The 23,081-nt window shown below is 35.7% G+C and overlaps 1 protein-coding gene across 1 annotated transcript; it reads right to left on the bottom strand.

Moving 5' to 3' along the window:
* Positions 1-16,764: 16,764 nt before the first annotated feature.
* LOC104210153 (uncharacterized) lies at positions 16,765-17,127 on the bottom strand. The gene has a single exon (XM_009758971.1). It carries the CDS (start codon positions 17,125-17,127, stop codon positions 16,765-16,767), a length of 363 nt encoding a protein of 120 aa, XP_009757273.1.
* Between the last annotated feature and the right edge of the window lie 5,954 nt (positions 17,128-23,081).

Raw genomic sequence — 23,081 nt, 5'->3', positions numbered from 1 at the left:
TCTTCAAAAACAAATTAAAAATTTAGAAAGAGCCGATACTTACCCAACAATAGTAACCGAGCTTACAATCCCCACCATAAGAAGAGATTGTAACTGGAAGGATAGTCTCCGAATGTCAATTCCTTCCCCAAATCAAAGAATTTCCTCTTTTAGAAGTGGGTATTCTTCTGTTTACACTTACCCCTTCACTTTAGGTTTTAATCCTCCGATTGACCCAGTTATTCTCGATTTTTGTCGTTTCTTTACAATTTGTTTGGCCCAAATCGGTCCATTGGTGTGGAGAACAGTGGCTTGTTTGAGATATTTATCCTCCAAGGCCAATGTCAATTTCACCTTTTCTCACCTCATTCATCTATACCATCCTAACTTAATACGCCATGGGGTTTTTACCTTAACTGCAAGGAGCAAAAAAGTTTTGGTAAATCCTGAGGATGACAAAGATCGTGGATGGTATATCCGTTACGTTGCTGTCCGTACAGTGGACTTGATTGGCGAAACAAATATTCCCTTCCCTGAGAAGTGGAATTTTGAACGTAGGTTTCCTTTTATTTACCGTACCTACTTTTGAGAATTTCAAAAGAAAGTTGTTTTTAACCTCGTCCCTTCTTGGTTTTTTGTAGCAACCATGGGAGATGTGGAACCTATTCCCAACTTTCGTGGTTGGGTAGACTCACTTTTGAAGATTGCTTCTAGGGAGCAGAGAACTTGGAAATCAATTTCTTCCTTACATGGCTGGAAAGTCAAAACACATGGTATCCCCCCTTTTATATGAATTCATGTTAAGCACTTTTTCCTCAACTTTAATCATGTATATCCATCCTTTAATCAGGATTTGGCATTAGAGGAATGACGGCTGAAGTAGCTATGGCCATTCGCATGTCTGCGAATGCTGCTCTTGATTTGGATAAGGCTCGAGCCTTGCTGCCTAAAAGGAAAGCTACAAAGGAAAGTTCTGAAGAAGAAGAGGAGGGTATTTCCCTAATTACCAGGCCAAGGGTCAGGAGACGAATAATCATTGATGATGAAATTGAAAACACTCCTGCTCGTACCTCCGCTACCGAGCCTGTTTTGATTCAATCTGATGAGGACGCCGAACCAAGAGATAATAATGAGTCAATTCAGCATCTTTTTGACAGTGGTTTCGGGAGTGGCGAGCTCGGCCCTGTTTTTGATGAAGCTCCTCTTTCCTCATTTGTTCCTATTTCCTCCATTCCTCTGCCAGTCGTAAGTATTTCTTTGCCAATTTCGACGACTTCCGTTCTTTTGCCAGTTTCTACCGCTCCTATATCCATTCCCTTGGCTGTTTCTACCGCACCTGCTTCCGCTCCTGTGTTGGTTTCTACTTCTTTTCCTTCCATTCCTTCCACTGCTCCTCTTCCCTCTGTTCATCATACAGAGATAGGTTCTAGCAGTGGAAGTATGACTATGAGAAGTGTTACTTTGGAGGTTCCTGCCAATCATAGCCTCTTGAGGAAGACCGGCAGAGCCGATGTTTGGCTCGAACCTCTAATTGGAGATATCGAGAAGAAGAAGATGGAGAGTCATAGCTGCTTAACTCTGATGAATGACGTAGTTCATTCTACTTTGAAGGTATTTTTACCAACAAGTTTTTTTTTTTAATTATCTTCAATCTCTCATTTCCATGACTTTCCTCTGTAGGCTAACCTTATTGGCACGGAATTAATGGGAAGAATTTCCCTACTGGAAAGAAAAGCTCGTGAGTCTGAAAAGACTGTCCACGAGGCCGAAGAAATAGCTAGGGGAGCTCAGCTTGAAGCAACCAATTGGAAGGAGCAGTTCGAGAATGCTCAAGGGACCATAGAGGAGTTGCAAGAAGATAAAAATCTCCTGGAGCAGCAAAACCGTGGTTTAACTTCTGAACTGGCAACTGTCAAAGCCTCTTCAAGCCAATTGAAAAGAGACAAAGAGCTTTTGGAATGCTCTTTGTCAGAACAATTATCCAGGGCTAGTGAAGAAGTTAGAGAGCTGAAGGCACTTTTGGCTAGGAAGGAAGAATATGCAGGAGAGTTAGTGCAAAGCTTGACTCAAGCTCAGGCTGACTTACAGACTTCTTCTGACGAGATTCATGCCTTGAAGAGTTCTCATGCTTCTCTTGAAGCTTCCCTTGATTCCCATTTAGCTGAATATCAAATCTTAAAAAACGATCTTGCTATGTGGGAAAAGGAATATGGACTTCTAGAGGAAAATTTTAACATAGAAGTGAGTTGGGCTTTCCTGAAATCTCGTCGTGATGCTTTGACGGAAGCTGCTCAAGAAGGTTTTGACTTGCAGTCTGAACTGGCCAAAGTCATAGATACCATCGAGAAAAGCCAACAGTCTACTGATACTCCTTCTCCTGCACTTGAAGTTCCTGGAACAGAAGAACTTTTAAATGAAGAAGTGAATACTGCAGCAATTGGGATTACAATTCCTGCTTCAGCTGAAAATGTTGCAATTCCAGCTTCAGAGGGTGAAACTTCTATGACCCAGTCTGTGGAAGTTGAAGCTTCCATGACTCTTGTTTCCCTCATTAATCCTAATATTTCAAGCTCTGCTGAAATCGTTCTTGTTGCTGCTTCTTCAGAAGTTGCCACCGTGCTTGTGGCTGAAAGTGAAATAAATATTGCAACTTCTGATGTGCTAACCCCTTCAATTGGATGATGGTTTTATCCCTTAGTTTTTAAGGGATTTTTTGGTGAAAGTCCCCAGTTATCATAATGGGGCACTTGTATAAACTTTTATTGACTAAGTTTCTACTTAGTCTTTTTAATTATATTAAGAAGTTTTGTTAGTACTTCAATGTGTTCTATTCTTGCCTTTTCCTTACTTATTTAGGACTTATAGAATAGTTTAGCATTTTTATCCTTTGAAAATGCTTTATGATTCTTCTCATGACTTATTAACATGAGGCTTATAAAAGAGGGCCCTTTTATTTTATCGACACTTAATGAAGAAGACGTCTCAACTTCATAATGGTGTTATAATACGATGAAAGTAATAGGAAAACACACGTTTTGTATGAAACAACTTTGGCAAGTTTTTATTCATAAACTTTTAACAAGTGTTTGACTGTTACATGTATTACAATACATCTACAACTTTCTCGTAACTGTTTTTCTTGTAACAGATTTGTAAATAACATAAAATAAACAAGGTTTTTCTTCATAACCTGTTTCAGTACATAGTCATGACCCTATCTTTACATGTTAAGAAGGGTTTGAGAGGTGACTTTGTTTATGAGTTTGAGAGATGACTCTGTTGTTCTCATGAATGCTGAAGACTTCGTAACTTTTTCTCAACACTTGCTTCTTTGTGGCCGATTTTTGTTCGATACTCGTATCTGTTTCTCTACACATATCTGTGTATAATATGTAGTCCCCCAAGTGTTTGAGCGGTGAAGTATGAAGCCTCGAGCACTTGTTTATTTCTTTTACTTTGGCCCTTTTCCTGAAACAGAAAGATATACGGGACTCGACGGTGCGATTATAGATGAAGACTGCCTAACTCGTGTGTATTTCCATCAGATTAATTGTAACCCTGGGCTAGGAATTTAAGAATACTCCATTTTGCCTTGCAGGTTGTGACTCATCATTTGGCACGAGTTAGGATATTTTGCCTAGCATCTAAAATCGTTAGTAAAATATTAATAAACCAAGAGAGAAATTTTAACATGATGATACCTGACCGTAGGTACTTTCTTAAAAGTAATATCTTTTTAAGTGGACAGCATTCCAATGTGAGGGTAAAACTTTACCATCCATTGTTTCCAACTGGTATGCTCCTTTTCCCGCAATGCCACGGACTTTGTATGGTCCTTCCCATGTTGGACTTAGCTTTCCTGAGTTAGCAGCTTTTGCAGATTGGAACACCTTTTTAAGCACGAAGTCCCCAATTTTGAAAAATCTGAGGCGTGCTTTCCTATTGTAATATCGTTCTATTACTTGCTTTTGTGCTGCCATCCTTATCAAAGCAGCTTCTCTTCTTCCTTCAAGTAAATCTAGGCTAACCCGCATCTCTTCATTATTAGATTCCTCCGTTGCCTGATCGTATCGTGTGCTTGGCTCACCTATTTCAACTGGAATTAAGGCTTCCGTACCATAAACCATCGAAAATGGTGTTTCTCCAGTGCCTGTTTTGGTCGTTGTACGATAAGCCCATAGTACTCCAGGTAACACCTCAGGCCAATTACCTTTTGAATCTTGTAACCTCTTTTTCAAGTTATTGATAATAACTTTGTTAGTTGATTCTGCTTGTCCATTCCCCACTGGATGATATGGCGTAGACGTTATTCTTTTGATCTGCCAACTTCGAAGAAATTCTGTAACTTGTGCTCCAATGAATTGTGGTCCATTGTCACACACGATCTCCTTTGGTACTCCAAAGCGGCATATTATATTTCGCCATATGAAGTCTTTAACTTCTTTTTCTCGTACCTGTTTAAATGCCCCTGCTTCTACCCATTTAGTGAAATAATCTGTAAGTACAAGTAGAAATTTTACCTGACCTTTTGCTTGTGGAAGTGGACCTACGATATCCATTCCCCATTTCATAAAGGGCCAAGGGGCTAAAACAGGATGTAGTAACTCAGCTGGTCTGTGCATATTATTGCCGTACCTTTGACATTTATCACATTTGGACACGAAACTGGTTGCCTCTTCTTCCATCTTAGGCCAATAATATCCTGTGCGAATTAATGTTCTTACCAGTGACCGTCCTCCTGCGTGATTCCCACAATGTCCTTCATGTACTTCTCTCATGACATATTCGGTTTGAGAGGGACCGAGACACCTTGCTAGTGGTCCGCCGAACATCTTTCGATAAAGATTACCTTGATATAAACAATATCGTGCAGCTTTTTTGCGAAGCGCGTAAGCCTTTCCTTTGTCATTAGGCACGGTTCCGTGCTGTAAAAAGGCAACAATTTCATTTCTCCAATCCCATGTTAGATGATTAAAATTTACCTCGTTTTTATCAGGTTCAAGAACGGAATGAAATAGATGTATGACTGAAGCATCTGTATTGTTTGCCACGTCTGCTGCGGATGCAAGGTTTGCTAAAGCATCTGCCTCTACATTCTCATCTCTTGGGATCTGCACTACTTTCCAAGTTTGGAATTGCTTTATTAACTCCCGTACCTTTGCGAGGTATTCTTGCATTCGTGACTCTCTGGCTGTATAAGTCCCCAGCATCTGATTAACCACGAGTTGAGAATCACTCTTGATTATAATCTGTGTTATGCCGAGTTCTCGTGCCAATTCTAAACCTGCAATTACAGCCTCATACTCTGCTTCATTGTTAGTTATAGAATGACATTTTATAGCCTGTCTAATGGTCTCACCCGCAGGTGGTACGAGGACTATTCCTAAGCCTGCCCCTTTTACATTAGATGAACCGTCAGTGTATAAAACCCAAGTCCCCGGGTTCACACCATTAAAAACTAATAATTCTTTCTCTGCTTCTAAATGCATCCCCTGGCTAAAATCAGCCACGAAATCAGCTAGTACTTGAGACTTTATAGCGGTCATGGGTTGATAAATAACTTCATACTCACTTAGTTCTATAGCCCATTTTGCTAATCTTCCTGAAAGTTTGTGTTTATGCAAAATATTTCGAAGTGGAAAAGCAGTAACTACTACAATGGGATGACATTGAAAATAAAGTCTTAACTTTCTAGATGCCATGATCAAAGCTAATGCTAATTTTTCTAGCTGTGGGTATCGTGTCTCAGCTTCCAATAAGGACTTACTTACATAATAAATAGGAAATTGTTTACCTTGGTCCTCGCGGACTAAAACAGCACTTACTGCGACTTCAGATACGGCCAGATAAATGAGAAGTTTTTCCCCCACCTTCGGTTTTGCCAACAACGGTGGTTTTGACAAATAAGCTTTCAAATTTCTAAGGGCTTGTTGACAATCTTCATTCCATTCAAAATGATCTTGCTTTTTAAGTGCAGAGAAAAACTTAAAACACCTTTCCGAGGATTTGGAAATAAATCTCCCCAAAGCTGCAATTCTTCCCGTTAATCTTTGTACTTCCTTTTTATTAGTAAGTATATCCGGGATTTCTTCTATTGCTTTGATCTGAGAAGGATTCACTTCAATACCACGATTAGAAACAAGAAAACCCAAAAACTTACCTGATGCAACTCCAAATGCACATTTTTCTGGGTTGAGTTTCATATTAAATTTTCGCAAAATTTCAAAAGTAACAGATAGATGAGAAATATGATCATGAGATTGCTGGGTTTTGACGAGCATATCGTCTATATATACCTCCATTGTTTTCCCTAAATGTTCTTGGAACATTTTGGTGACCAACCTTTGATAGGTTGCCCCAGCATTTTTGAGGCCAAAGGGCATTACTTTATAACAGTAAGTCCCCCTGTCTGTGATGAAAGAAGTTTTTTCTTCATCACCAGGATCCATTTTAATTTGATTATATCCTGAGTATGCATCTAAAAAACTTAAAAGTTCATGACCTGCGGTTGCATCAATTAGTTGGTCTATATGCGGTAAGGGAAAGGAATCTTTTGGACAAGCTTTATTTAAATCGGTATAATCTACACAAACACGCCACTTACCATTTTTCTTGGGTACGACCACCGTATTAGCTAACCAAGTAGGATATTTTACCTCACGGATTGATCCGATTTTTAATAATTTTTGGACTTCCTCCTGAATCACCTGGTTCTTGAAAGCACCTTGTTTCCGTTTCTTTTGCTTTATTGGTGTGAAATAAGGGTCCTCATTGAGTTTGTGAGTCACCACATTTGGTGGAATACCTGTCATGTCAGCGTGGGACCAAGCAAAGCAGTCTAAGTTAGCTTTTAAAAATTCGATTATCATACCTCGCATGTTCGTGCTTAAATTGGCCCCGACATAAACCTTCCGTTCAGGCCATTGATCAAATAACATCACTGCCTCAAGCTCTTCAATTGTCGTTTTGATGCTTTCATTTTCTTCAGGTTCTTGAATTGTGTCAGGTCTTGAGTCCAAATCCGTCTTTTCCTGTTCAGTTGAAGTTTGATCTTTTTTACCTTCAACTGTTTCCTGTAATTGCTACTTTTCTTTATTTCTCGGCGCTCGTACTTGTTACAGCGTTGACACTTTTAGCCATCTGCTGATCCCCACGAATTTGGCAAATTCCCCATGGTGATGGGAATTTAATAACCTGATGTAGAGTTGATGGGACAACGTCCATATCGTGTATCCATGGTCTCCCCATGATCATATTGTAGGCCATTTCCATATCAACTACCTGAAATTTAGTTTCCTTCACAACACCCATAGCAAAAGTTGTTAGAAATACCTCACCTTTTGTTACTACACTTGAATTGTCAAAGCCTGACAAGGTGTGCGCCTTGGGTATCATTTTGTCTTCAGCTTGCATTTCTCGTAGTACCCTTAGTAATATAATATTTACAGAACTCCCTGGATCAATCAAAACTCGTTTTACATTAGTATCATGTACAAGTAAAGATATTACCAGTGCGTCATTATGTGGAGTTGTCACTCCTTCGGTATCTGCGTCATCGAACGAAATACTTTCATTTTCAAGGACCTGCCGCACCCGTTTCCCGTGTGTAATTGTTACCTTAGAAACCTTGTTGGAGGCTGTGTAGGTTACGCCGTGAATGTCCTCTCCCCCGCTTATGACATTCACTGTCCTCTTGGGTGAAGGAGGTTGTGGTGGCTCTTGTCTGTTTTTCATATAAGCTTGTTTTCCTTTCTCACTAAATAACTCAGTGAGGTACCCTTGCTTCAATAAATGATCCACTTCACTCTGCAGGAATCTGCATTCTGAAGTTTTGTGCCCGTGATCGTTGTGAAATTCGCACCAATGATCCGGATTGCGTCTACTTGGATTTGACCGCATCTCTTTTGGCCACCGTACCTTATCTCCCATGCTTCTTAAAACAGCTACGAGCTCGGAGGTAGAGACATTAAAATTATATCCACCGAATCGTGCCTTTAAACTCCTGTCATCATCTCGTGATTCTTGTCTGTTCCGATCATTCCTGAACTTTGAAGAAGAGACAGAATCCCGGTTCCTTGATTTTTGATCATATTGCTGGCTATCTTGTTTCGACCGTGGGTCCTTTCCTGCGGGTCCCATATATGGATCGTACCTGTTTTTACCTGATCTTTTTTCGGTTTCTGACCTTCGGGTACCGCCCCTTTCTTCATGATGGAGCTTAGGTACGGTATCTTCTTCGATTCGCAGCTTCGTGCTATACCTGTTGTAAACATCATTCCATGTGGTTGCAGGAAATTCTCGAAGACTTTCTTTGAGTCGTCTCGTGGCTTCAGAACTTTTGTCATTTAAATTACTTGCAAAAGCTATAGCAGCCCAATTGTCAGGCACACGAGGTAGAGTCATTCTTTCACGCTGGAATCTATCAACGAAGTTTCTAAGCAACTCCGAATCCCCTTGTTTGATTTTGAAAATATCTTCCATCCTTTTCTCAACCTTTTGTGCTCCCGAATGTGCTTTAATAAAAGAATCTGCAAGCTCAGCAAAAGAATTAATAGAATTTTTAGATAAAAGAGAATACCAGGTTAATGCACCCTTGGTGAGTGTTTCTCCAAATTTCTTGACCAATACTGATTCAATTTCTTGTTTGGTCAAGTCGTTGCCTTTTACGCCGGCTGTAAATGCAGTCACGTGGTCACGTGGGTCTGTAGTACCATCATATTTCGGGATGTCAGGCATTTTAAACTTTTTCGGAATTGGAAGGAGAGCAGCACTAGGCTTCCATGGTTGTTGTGAGTATTTGTCCATGTCTACTCCTTTTATTACAGGTGGAACTCCAGGGATTTGTTCAATACACTCATTTTGTTCCTTAAGCTGTTTCTGCAAGGTTAGTACTAAATTTTGCAAATACGAATTATTTAAATTATCTGGTCCCCCTTCTTGTGGTTCACTGGGGGTTGCTCTGTTTCCAGAATTATCAAGACTAGAACGGGGGTTCTCCAATGTATTATTATTAGGAGTTGGTGTAGGTGGAGCAGCAGGCAATCGACTAACAAGTGCCTGAAGAGCTTTGTCGACCTGTGCATCAATTAGCTTTTGCAAAGCTTCAGTTGTAACTCCTTCAAAATGTTCAGATTGCTCTTATTGATCAGCACGGGATTCAGTAATAGGAGTGCCTTCACGATATTGACGTGGTGAATTTAGAGGAGAGGGAACCACGTTATCTTGATTTTGATGTATTTGATTCTCATGATTTCCCAATGTGTTATTACTATTGTTGTCGGCGTTGTTGTTTGACATGGTGACGCCAATAGATAAGATATAGCTTAAAAGGAAAGATTATCAGATTCCCGGTAACAGAACCAATTTGTTTAACCAAAAATCTGAGTCTTTGGTCAAAGCTAAAAAGAAATTCGGGTTACTGATAATCAGGAGACAAAAATAAAATACTTTTGAGAACGATGGTAAAGAAGCAAATAGATGTATATTTCAATAAATTCTCAATAGTATTCCGTGTCCTTACAAATGATGATACTTCTTCCTTTTATAGATAATTCTAGGTAAAGGAATGAAGCCTCAGCTTTAATGATATAATCATGAGTAATAAATGATATTAAATAAGCCGTTATACAATCATTCCTATTAAATACCAATTTCGTAACGTATCAAGTATTTAATAATGAATTTGGACTCCTTTCTGTCACCAGATCTTTGCTTTCAATGCCTTCTATCCGTTGGCTGTAAATAATTTAAATTGGTACGAGACTCCTATCTATATGTCGTCTCGTGCCTATTTAAATTCTTCTTCCCGTGGCTGTTTCCATCCGTGCCTCTTAGTCAATTATTGCGCTTTGACTATTTAACTAATCCACGTGTCATGTCACATCATCTTTTAATATAAACTCAGTTTTTTTTCAATACACCAGGTGGAATAAATTAGTCTAGGAATATGATCCCAAGATGAATTTGCTCTTTACCAAAAGAAATTTCATTGCCAAACCTACATGCTAATTTCTTATTGCAAAATTAACCTCGTTATGTAGTCGAGAGTCATTTGGCTTTTTAATGAAATTATCAAAACTGGTTGTTCATTGGCAGACTTATTACTTCCACGTCCTTAATTGTGAAAAGCGCACTACTCCATCCGGTCCATAATAAGTTACCAATTTGTTTTTCGCATGTCCATTAAGAAAAGGAATTTTTACCTCCTATAGCAAAGGTTAACCCCCTATTTATTTCAAATAAATACCATTTAAATAAATTACCTCCTATGGATACCTTTTATGGTTTATAGCAAATTTTTTAATTTTGGTTATATCCTACACTTAAGCCACTTAATACGCTATTTTTATTTTTCTCTCTCCACCCTCTGATTTTTCTCTCTCATACTTACTGCTTTTCATACAACTTCTCAATATACGTTCAAAACCACGCTCCAAATCATGCTCAAAATCAGAGAAACCTCCTCACCCACACCGCTGCTTCCTCCGTCCCCCAATGTGGGCGTAAACCCTAATTTCCTCTAGATTCTACTCATTTGTTTCTATAATTAGTGTGGTAAGTATTTAATTTTTTTTTATTTTTGCTGTTTTTGCTTATTCACAAAATCTCTACTCACCAAATTTTCTCTAATCAACAGTATCCAAGCGTATTCTCACAATGTCAGAGAATACACCCAGCAAGTTGATTACTAGAGGTATACCCACTAAAATTCTCAATTTCAATGGGCCCTCTTTCTCCTTGCAAATCACTCAAGGGGAATTGGATGCAGGTATAGCCAAAAATATGGCTTTGGAGAAGAGAACAAAATCTCGACATGACAATTTCAAACAAACCCAAGTTGAGAAATCATTGAAGGAAACAAGACTTCCCATTGCAGAAAAGAGGAAAAAACATATTTCTCCAGCTTCATCTGTCAAGGGGAAGGAGGTTGAAGCAAGTAAAAGCTCGGATACACTTGAAGAAAAAGTATTTTATGATGTCTTTTGATGTATTCATCTGTATTTATATGTATACAACGCTTTAGTTCTCTGTTCAAAAAGGATATTCAATGTATTTTTGTACATATAGAAATTAATAATACAGATTTGTCAGTTGTATTCTGATGTATTCTTATAGTTATATTTATAAGGATTTTCAAAGTTCCCATCAGTGTTTTATTCTAATTGCAATGTCTTTATTTGTTGTATGCATATGTATTATATTAGTACATATATTTCTATCAATGATATCTTACTCCAGTTGATTTTTGCACAATGTATTTAGTTGTATTCATATGTATTCATGTCAGTTTTACTATGAAATATGTGTTGTATACAATTGGATTTTAGTTGTATTCATATGTATTAATGTTAGTTGTATTATGAAAAATGTATTGTATTCAGTTGTATTCATGTCAGTTGTATTATGACATATATGTTGTATGCAGTTTACTATGAAAATCTATGTTGTATTAAGTTGATTTTAGTTCTATTCATATGTATTCATGTCAGTTGTATTTATGAAATATGTGTTGTATTCAGTTGTATTTATATGTATTTTACATTTGTTAAATGCAGGTAATTAAGCTGTTTGTGAAAAAACAGCCTATATTTGCATCACATATCAGTGTATATACTAACACTAACATATTCTCTGAGCTAAAAGAAAATCTTACTCCAGAGCAGTACAACCAACTGGGTAATACTTGTTTTTGAAATTTCCTTCAAATGAAGCATTGTGAAGTCCAACATCAACTCTTCAGATGCTTCATGGCTCTCCAGTTAGAAGGAACTCCTGACAATATATTTGTTATACACGTCAATGGTACTTTATTATCTTTCTCAATAAAGGAGTTTGCGCTTGTGAGTGGCCTCAAATATATTGGTAACGATGCTGATTTTGAGTTCAGTGAAAAGGTTTCTAACTGGCTTATTGAGAATTACTTTAGAGGTGCCAATCTTGTCAAGAAGAAACATTTGATGAAATGCTTTGCTGAGAAGAACTGGGGTCACGACAACGATGGTGATGCCTTGAAGATAGCTTTGTTGTATTTCATACACACCTTTATTTTTTCATCCGAGAAGAACAACACAACCATACCAAGGCTACATTTTGATTTGGTCAAGAGTGGGCACTATTCCATGGGGTTTAAAAGCATTTGAAACGCTGACAAAATCTATTAGCAAGAAGATGGATGCTCAGAAGAAGTATTACAGGATAGCTGAGATGCCCTAGCTATGCAAGTGTGATTTTATGAGTGTTGTTTAAATGTTTATCCCAAAATTGCACTCCGAGTTGATAACGTGGTCCCCAGAATACTCAATTGGAGAACCACCGGAAATCAACCAAACTTTGCTTATCTGATGAACAACATGTTCAATGACAAGGGAAACATGTTAATATACAATTTGTATCTTGGATACTTTACAATTTACTAATCATTAATGCTGCATACAGTTGCATACAGTTGTTGCATACATCTGAATACAATTGATGCTATGCTCATTAATATTGCTGCATATTTGGTTAATTGAAACTTCAATACAGTTGTTGTTGTCTTCATTAATATAGTTGAATACAGTTGCATATAATTTAATAATCATTACTGCTGACTTCATTTGAATACAAATTACATTTTGATTCCAGTATTAAAATACATCCATTGTAGTAAGACTTTGATTGTATTTCGTTTTTCAGATTATTTACAAGGACATCCATCCAACCGATATAGAGCTTTCCGTTATTCAGATTCCTCCAGTAGGTGTTGCTGTTGAGAACAATCCTACTCCTACTCATTCAGACAAGTCGGCAGAGGATTCAGATGACTTTTCTCCTACACCTGATCTCTAGTGTAAGAAGAAACATGCTACAAGTGTTGGTCCATCTTCATCACCGCCCCATAAAAAGCGCAAGGAACAGAATATTCATCCCTCAAATACAACTCCAGTTGGTGTATTTGAAATTGCACAAAATGTTTTGCATCACAATCAGCTGGCAGATTCCAAAAATGATGAAGTATCTTCTTTGAGGAAAGACCTAAATTCATTCAAAGAATACGTGAATTTTTTATCACATTAAACATTACAGTTTAGTGCTTAACATTCGTATGTGTACAAATGCACCTTTCTAATTATTTCTGTCTTGCTAAGGTTGTGGGCGAGTTCAAGTCTCTGAGATCATTGATCACTGATAACTTTAAAATTCTTCCTGACCATCTTCAACACAATCAACAAAAAGAAAGCTTACACCAGAGAAAGGAAACCATATGGACACGTGATGATGGTATTGAAATACCATATGAAGCCAACTTGCAAGATATTCCAAAAGGTCACAGACAGACTGATACACTAGTCGGCGATAATATTGAGGTTTAATATTTTTTAACCTCTTTAGTACATGTTTAGATCTCCTGTTTGCTCATATTGTGAAATACAAGTATATATAGAATAATTTAGTATTTTAAATTATCTTAATCCTATATGCATTTGTATTTTCCTGACTTTATTTCTACATAATTATTGTGCACTTCGCATGTTGTACATACATAACTATATGCATCTGTATTTCTGTTGTAATGTATTTATATATATTACAACATGATATTTGTATTCATTTAACTTCCTCTATATAGTAATGTTATAACTTCCAGTTAGACACATTTACATTTTGCCTAGAATGTATAATGTAGTTAAATGTATTCAGATGTATTCTTAAGGAGATTCATTGAACATACTTCTAACATGTATTCAGATGTATTCTTAAGACAAGTATTCAGATGTATTTATTGAACATACTTCTAACAATGATGCATAAGACTAACAGAATGCAGTGGTTAATGCTCTTTGTGTGGAGTCAAGAGTGGAGGTGAATACTATATCAGAGGTACCGTGCAACTTACCACCTATAGGCCAAGAGGGTGTATGTACAAATTACTATGTATCTCAATTTGAGCTGGACGACAAGTTTCTTCCCAGTCAAATTCCAGAAACTAGAATTGTGATACACAACAGTGCAAAAAAAGTTGCATCAACCCCAGTACCTTCTCATAGGAATCGGCGATCAAGTAAATGATATTCTTCGCCTTACGAGTTTAACTTCGACTCTGCAGGTTAGTGTTTTATAAACTAATTATCTACTTCCCCATGGTTTTTATAACTAAAACTCCCTATACATGAATTCAATGAACAACAGGTACCTCAGTAACCCATTTGACGATGATTCAATAATGGGGCCGCACCCTACATTAATCATTCAGGAATACGACAAATAGGTTCGTGATGGTCTTCTTGCTAGACATGAGCAGAAGTGAGTTTTTTTCCGGTATGTCTATTACGTATTTATATTTTTAAAAATGGATATAATTCCTTTTTTATATCATACTTGTAGAAGTAATTTGGAAGACCATTATAAGAAGAATAAGTCTACACTTCATATACCATTGGATTTTGGAGTTGATCAAGTCAATTCAAAAAATTGATTTTACCTTCTATTGTTTGACGGTAAACTATGGGATGATAATGTAACTTTTACCCCTTCCAACTCCACTATAATTCATTTCTTTAGTATTGGTTTTTGTCTAATTGTATAATTCACAAATTGAGCTCTAACCTAAATTTGTCTTACATTACTTTGATGTACTCAATTGTATGCAGATGTTACTAATAAATCTGCTGTATTTAATTGTATTCAGATGTATTTTAATAATTTTTATTAGCTGAGAATGCAACATATTTTTAACTGAATCTATGTGATGTATTTAATGACATCATTATTTCCTAAAGAACTGCTGTATTTTAATGTATTTCTAATGTATTTTCAAAGTTATCAGTAGTTGTAACTAACAGATGTATTACAATAATATGTATTTAATTAACTCATTAGTCTTGAATAACAACATGTATTTAAATGTATTCAAATATATTTTAACATTAATGGGTAGTTGTAAATATCAGATGTATTTAACTGAATCTCTATGATGTACTTAATTGCCTCTTTGTTCTTGAATATCTGTTGTAAGACAGTGTATTCAGATGTATTTTTCTGTATTCAGATGTATTATTCTTGAATCTCTGTGATGTATTTAACTGAGCTTTCACTTGTCATATTCTTTTTTTTTCCTTAGTTTGATTAATTGGACTAACACTATGTAATTAAATTTGTGTATAGCATATTGACGTCATATTCTACTACTAACACTATGTAATTAAATTTGTGTATATCATATTGACGTCATATTCTACTATCTGAGAAAGAAGGGAAAGCACAACCAAACAAGCAACTTCAAGTATACAACTGTTGATTGTATATTCAAGACAAGAATCGCTGAAATCTTCGACAGGTATGCTGATACAGATAGTAATGCTAATGTAGCCAAAGAAGGGGATGTGGTATATGAGTACATAAGGGGTTACAGATTGCTAGCTAATGTACCTTGGCAAACTGGTGACAATGTCTTGATACCAGTCAACTTAAAAGACAAACTATACTAGACATTGGCTGTTGTCTCATTCAAGGAGAGATGTATCAAAGTGTATGACTCGTACAGATTTGCAGGTCATGATGCCTATGTAGCTTCTGAGATAGATAAGCTAGCTAAGCTTGTACCTCTGTATCTATCAATCAGTGGCTTTTATAGAGATAGTCAAGGCATAGATTGATTTACTTACTCAGCATACACTAACAAGTCATATACTGATCCTTTTGAAATTGTTTTCATATCAAATCTGCCTCAACAGAAAGTTGGGAGCATGTATGTATTCAATCATCATTCTTGTATCATTTTCAAAATCTAATTGTATGAATTATTTTTAATTGTTTCAATCAACATTTTTTAGGGATTGTGGGGTGCATGTTGCGGCATACGTAGAGTTTCTGAGCACTCTTGGTGAGATTCTACAAACAACATTTGATTCCAATCTACTCCGTTGAAGATATGGTGATCTCCTCTGGGACTATACTATGCAGAAGATAGACGCTGATGCCATAAGCGAGAATGAAGCACCCTCAAAGATTGCTACGCAAATCACGGAGTCAGATTCAAAGTTGCAGATAGTGTTAGAGTAGCTTTAGGTGAATGTAGTTTTGGAATGTTGTTTTTAGGTGAATACTATTTTTTGAATAGTTTTTTGGTGAAGATGGTATTCAGTTAGAAAAAACCATGTTTTAATCACTTTATCAATTGTGTTCATGTATGACAATTGCAACTTTTCAATCTATGTTTCATTATTTTGTTCATAAGTATTCATGCTTAATCTTCAGTTTATATTCATATGTATCTTACAGGATATAAGTATGTATTAATATTCAATCACTTAGCTTGTATATCAAAGTCAGAAACTGTATGTATATTGAACAGGTTATACGTATTTATTGAAATTGTTATATTATAGCTGAGTATACAGATGTATTCTGACTAATTATGTATATTCAACTCAGACACTGTCTATAATTGTATGTTTAAGTATATGTGAAAAAGGTTGTATTCGATTGTATTCAACACAATACTGCAACTAAATGTATCCAGAATCTAATCAGGTTATATGTATTTATTGAATTTGTTATCTTATAGCTGAGTATATAGTTGTATTCCGATGTATTTTGACTAGTTATGTATATAACTCAGGCACTGTCTATAATAAATTGTCAAAGTATATGTGGACAAGGTTGTATTCGATTGTATTCAACACAATACTACAACTAAATGTATCTAGAATCTATTCACGAAAGGCATTTCAGAATTTATTACTTGACAATATCATCATAAGTAATGACAAATCGTTGGAGCACTAATACATGTCAGAGTGTTAACTAAATCCTAAGTGGAGCATTTCTACGTGTTCGCTTGTTATGTCCTCCCTGCCTACATATGCTACATGAATGTTGATTTTTTGGCTGTAGCAATTCACTTAAAGGTTTATCACGCTTCTTCTTTGGCCTTCCAGGAGGTCTTTTCCATTTGGGTGGTAATACAACCTCCTCTGCAATATGTGCTGGTATATTCCAGTCATTTCTGTCTGGCAGCGGATACACATGCACATCATATGTCATTACAACAGAATTTGGTTTGTAATAGTTAGAGCAATATTCTTCTGGCATTAGAAATTTGCTCTTCAATACAGCCCAAGCATGTGGGCATGGTAATTCATCAACTTGAACCTCCCACAAACACATTTTCTCTCTAACAGGCAGACAATGTAATGCCTCCCTCCATCGTTAACCGTATGTAAGTATTCAGTTAATGGTACCACCTACATTTAAACATAGATCTATAAGTTTTGAGTACATATAACGGAATTACCATATGTATAGTGCTGAATTACTCAGTTAAATACAACTAAAATATTTGAACACAAAAGAATACATCATATATTTAGACCGACAGACTATAAACTATAATTACATCTTAGCTTATGAATACAATGGCATACATCAAAAATCTGCTAGACTTCAGGCAACTGAAGTGTAACAAAAATATTAGAAGGCTACGACATGACAATACGTCTATATAAAATTTTTTGTATAATACAGATTTGTCAATTGTATTCTGATGTATTCTTATAGTTATATTTATAAGGATTTTCAAAGTTTCCATCAGTGTTTTATTCTAATTGCAATGTCTTTATTTCTTGTATGTGTATGTAGTATATTAGTACATATATCTCTATCAATGATATCTTACTCCAGTTGATTTTTGCAGAATGTATTTAGTTGTATTCATATGTATTCATGTCAGTTTTACTATGAAATATGTGTTGTATGCAGTTGAATTTAGTTGTATTCATGTAAGTTGTATTATGAAAAATGTGCTTTATTCAGTTGTATTCATGCCAGTTATTTCAGAAAATAATTAAGCTATATAATACAATGACATTTAAATAAAACTTACAGTCATGCGTGTAGACATTGCCTCATTCAAAGTCAGCATCTCCTGGTATTTTTTTCCAAGCATTGCGTATGTCTGTGTAGCTTCTTTGCAGTTACTACAATTTCAACGTCCAAACATCTTCCTAACTTCTTCGAGGAAGTCGTATATTGGCAATTCCCTTGCTGACACTGGTGCGACATTGATTGACTCAGCAATATTTGACGCCATGGTCCATCCTCTGTTAACAGGTGCAAACAACCTAGCCCACTTTTCGTATCCATCTAACTCCAAGTATTCTTTCACCCTAATATCTACCTTCTCCACCTTCTCCATTAGACTGTCAAATTCAGCTTGTGTGTATGCTTTTGCCATCGAGAAGTATATCTCGCTCAACTTTGCATGGCTCTTTTTGAATTTCTTATATACATTGTTCCATAGATGTCATATACAATCAAAATGCGGTACATCTGGATGCACTCTTGATACAGATTTAATGATACTCACATTTTTATCTGAAACGATGCACATGTTTTCCCTGTCACCGTATGCTATCTTGAATTGCTCAAAGAACCACGTCCAAGCAGTATCGTTCTCTGAATCAATAACACCATATGCTAGTGGTAATATATGACCTGTAAAGACAATTGAATACATATTTTTAAAACATGTATTTCAATCTTAAAAATATTAACAGAGTTTATTATAATTCACATACTCACCTGCACCATCCAACATGCTTGCCAAAATGAATATCCCGGTGTAGTAAGATTTTAGGTGACTTCCATCCACAACAACAATGGGTCTACAATGATCAAACCCCTTTATAAATGCATACAAATATATATACACGTACATGAATTCATTTTTGGGCGATTTTACCATTTTGATGTGGGAACCTGGATATGTCATATCCATTGTATATAAGTATCTTGGTAATTTTTTGTATGAATCAACTTATTCACCTCTCAAAAAATTCATTGTCTTTTCTTTAGCCCTTCACGCCAACATGTAGCTAACATCTACACCTAAATCTGATTTCACATCATCAATAATATCCTTTGGGGTGCATTTCCTCTTATGATTAGTAAGCTTAGACCCAATCATACCACCTATGAGGCTGCTACTTGCCTGTCGCTGCTCATACACCTTGTCCTTCAGCAGACATGTATGGTTGTCAATGAAATCTCTCACTTTGAATAGTTATGATTTGTTAATGCTTGAAGCCTTAAACCTCCATTCACAATCTTCTGACATAAATAATAATGCATAGGTGCAAAGAATTAATCATAATACATATGATTAGCATAAATGTTTACAAAAAATGCACTCATATACACATGAATACAATCTGACATGAATACATTCTGACATCTATATATAAAAATTATTATACAACTGAATTCAATTATAGTTATATGCATTGAAATACAATGAATACAATTATTGTTATATGCATACACTTAAAAAGGACAGTAAACAAAATACGAAAATAATTAAAGACACTGTAATGTAATTATACCAGTAAAATACATATGAATACATGTATTTAAAGACCATAAACAAACATATGTTAAACACATCAGTGATGATCAAGTGGAAATCCACAAACACGCATAAATACATCAACGTTTAACTTACAGCTCCAACCAAATATACAAAATACAAAAAATAAATATTAAATACACGCAAACCTGACAGCATTAAACCTATCAACCCGGAATTAAAACCTTTAGATATAGCATAATTCTCCATCACCTCTTTCAATGTAGCCTTATCCTTATATACTTGTCCAACAATAACCTCCCTTTGATTAGTTTTTGAAATTATCAAATCCTTGTTCAGTTCAAACACCCCAATTGCTTCTCCTGAATTGACAAAATCTAGAGCAAGCGTGTCATTTGTACTGGAATCATACCTTTAAAGTGATTCGTCTATTTGCACAATATCGCCTTGACTTAAATTACCACCGGATACAAGTTCTTTTTCAATCATTGTTATGCACAAAGGATACATCCCGAATTCTCTGTTCTCTTTTTTCAACTCTACATACACCCTATAACCCATGTCATTGTGTATTTTCATTGGCGTGCTAGTCCCTTCTACTTTGTGTTGAATTTTAATGGACTTTGTGCTCAAATCTATGCCCAGTTGATTAGAAATTGAAGCAACCAAATTATTATACGACACACACTCCTTTATCAGTACTCCCTCAATTGAAAAATTGACGTAATTGCTCTCATCGTTCCACTTGCCAGAATGACGCAACAACACTGTTAAACTTGCCATATGTATAATGGAATTATACCGTATTTTGTATACAATTGTATCATTCGTACTTTTCCGTAGTTGAATTGAGAACAGGGAACAGAGAAAAGGGAGAAGTAAAATTCCAGATGTTGTATTTTCTTGTTGAATCGTGAATGGAAGAATACAGATTAATGGGTAATAGTTTTTGTTCGTTGAGTTAAATTAGGAGAATAGCCGGTGATTTGATTTCCTTTCCATTTTTAACAAGTTCAACCTTCCAGGTTTTACGCAAATACATTACTGTATTCACAATAAGGCCGCGTGAATACTGTCGAATACATATCAACCTTAGCTGGAATTCCCTTTTTCACGCATATTTTTGCTATTGTATTAATGAATACAATATCTTACATATATCAAATACATGGTATAACCACATAAAAGGTATCTATAACACGTAATATAGCAAAATGTATCTATAAATGGCTAATTACACCTAAAAGATAGTGCTTTATGAAAATTTCTCTTAAGAAAATACTAAATTCTATACAAAAATACTTAGTATGACTAAACTACCCTTAATTAAATATTTAATGTTAGGAGTAAGAAAACTTTTTACGGATATATACATAAAGGTAATTTTGTAAAAACAAATTGAATTCTTTCTTGATTATATAAATGGACACTTATTTTGGACCAAAATAAAAAAATAAAATGGTCACTTATTGTGGATCATTTAATGATTATTGACTTTTTGTTAAGATTGAATAAAAGGTATGACTTTCATATTGCAAAGGTCATTCCTTGCCACTTTAATTAAGCTAAAAGTGTTTACCGGATGGGTCGGATCGGGCTGGACATGAGAAAAATAGCTCATCCGGTTAGTGGGGCGGGGGTTAGTGGGATGGGATTCCAGACTGGTAGTAGGCTAGGATATTCCAAGTTTTATTGGGCCCGTCCGTGTTCGGGTTTATCGGGTCCGGACTGGGCCAGGTTAATTTTGTTTTTTTGGTTCTTTTTTTTTTTGTGTGTGTGTATTATGTTTTCTTATTTAATGTAATTGATACTTTAGTGTTTGCAAACTTTTAAATAATAAAAAAAGTATTTTAAGGCATAAAATTAAACTTTTAAACTTTAAAGTTTAAGTTTTAAATTTGAAATTTGAAATTTGAAATTAAGTGGCTACATAAAATTATTTAATAAGAGCAATATGTAAGGATCAAACTTCAATGGCTTTTATTTTATGTTTATCATTGCATAATAATACTTCAAATTAACTTGCCTAATAAACTAACACATTAAGCTTAAATAAGCTTAACAAATTCAAAATAACACAAATTATCTCAAATCAACTTAAATACGAATTCCTAGAGGACACTCAAGACAACCCTTGATATGCCTCCTTAAACTAGTTGTGCCCTCTCACTTTCGATGAACATTAAAGACTCGACCACAGTTTTGGCACTCTACTTTGCGAACTTCTTCATTTTCTTCTACCAGCTCAAAGTGTTCCCAAATATATGAGCACACTCTAGAAGCACAAAACATGATTCAACTTGAACCTAACAAAATGGTAACCACAATTCACTTGATAACTGTAATTTTATAGTGGCTACCGTAAATAATTGATAAAACTTGAAATATTAACTAATTGAGAATTTGAGAGCAATAAGCAATTCAATAATCAAGAGGGAATTGAAGTAGAAGAAGGGAGAAAGTTATGAGAAAAAATGAAGAAGATGAGGCTATTTATAGTTTTAAAAAGGCTAAAAATGTAATTTATCAATTATTAGGGGGTGAAAGGTTATTTTAGTAAGGGGATAGGCCGAAATGGCTAAAAGTGTAAAAAATGGTTGTTGCCCAACAATCATTTTTTATTTTGACCGTTGGGAACTGTCAAAATTAAAAAAATAAGTAAATTTACAACTTAAACCGGGCTGGAACACGATTAAATTAAAATCCTCGAACGGGTTACCGAGCTAGCTGGGTTCCAGTGCACCGATAGCCAAAAAAGGCCCGACCCCGTCCGGCATAACCACCCTACCCAACCCGTCCCACGCCTTCCCGGACTAGGCTGAATCGGGTTGTTAGTGGGTCGGCCCGACCCAATTAATACCTTTAAATTAAGCTCACATTAATTAGGGGAATTTACATCTATATATACCTAGTTTTTGGGTTACTATTGAACTTATACCCGCTTTGCACAAAAAATTACAAGTGTATTCACTTTTCGGGTAACTTCAGATATACGGGCCTGAAGCAGAAAAAAAATTATGTCTGAAGTTTGAACTTCAGAATTTTTTGCTTGAAGTATAGCCATATCAAAGCAAAACTTCATATATTTTTGCTTGAAGTTTGGCCTGACTTGCAAAGGCAATCATGCAAACTTCAGTTCAATTGTGTATGTCTGAAGTTGAACGTCAGAAATGTGACCTTATTAAAGCAAAACTTCAAAATATTTTCACCTGAAGTTTGGCCTAACTTGCAAAGGTAATCGGAAAAACTTTACTTCAAAGTGCAAATTTTAGACAAATTGAGCTCTGGATGCTTCTTCAAGTTTCATGGTCCCGGACAATGCTCAACCACGTTTCCAACAAGGAATGCAGGTCCAAGGATTTCAGTCAAATAATTTTGATTTAACAAACCTAAAGTTTTATATTTAAATGCCCAGATGATTTCAAGATTAGATCTTCAACATCTCAATTATTGATTTGACTTTTCAAGTTCCTTTAATGGTAACTTTAATTCAAAGCTCATACCCTACTGCTAGATCATTGTTTATTTCATATCCAATCAATAATATTTACACAAAGTCTCATGTGTTTGAGAGAGAAAAGAAGAAAAAGGGGAAAAGATGAGGAGGGAGAAAGGAACGCGTAAGTCAGAAGGAAGAAGAGCAGACATCTAAAATTATCAAAATTAGGGTATAGGTTAAATAATTTTAAAATATGAGTATATTTGCAATTTTTACCGTTAATTAGCGTATAGTTATACGATCATAAAGAATTTGAGA

Source organism: Nicotiana sylvestris, chromosome 5, assembly GCF_000393655.2.
Source record: "Nicotiana sylvestris chromosome 5, ASM39365v2, whole genome shotgun sequence".
Taxonomy (NCBI): domain Eukaryota; kingdom Viridiplantae; phylum Streptophyta; class Magnoliopsida; order Solanales; family Solanaceae; genus Nicotiana; species Nicotiana sylvestris.
Note: the sequence above shows the minus strand (reverse complement) of the source record. Positions and strands in the feature narration are given on the sequence as shown.

Excerpts from the sequence above, each read along its gene's own strand:
- LOC104210153 (XM_009758971.1), bottom strand. The coding sequence starts at position 17,127 with ATGTGTTTGTGGGAGGTTCAAGTTGATGAATTACCATGCCCACATGCT.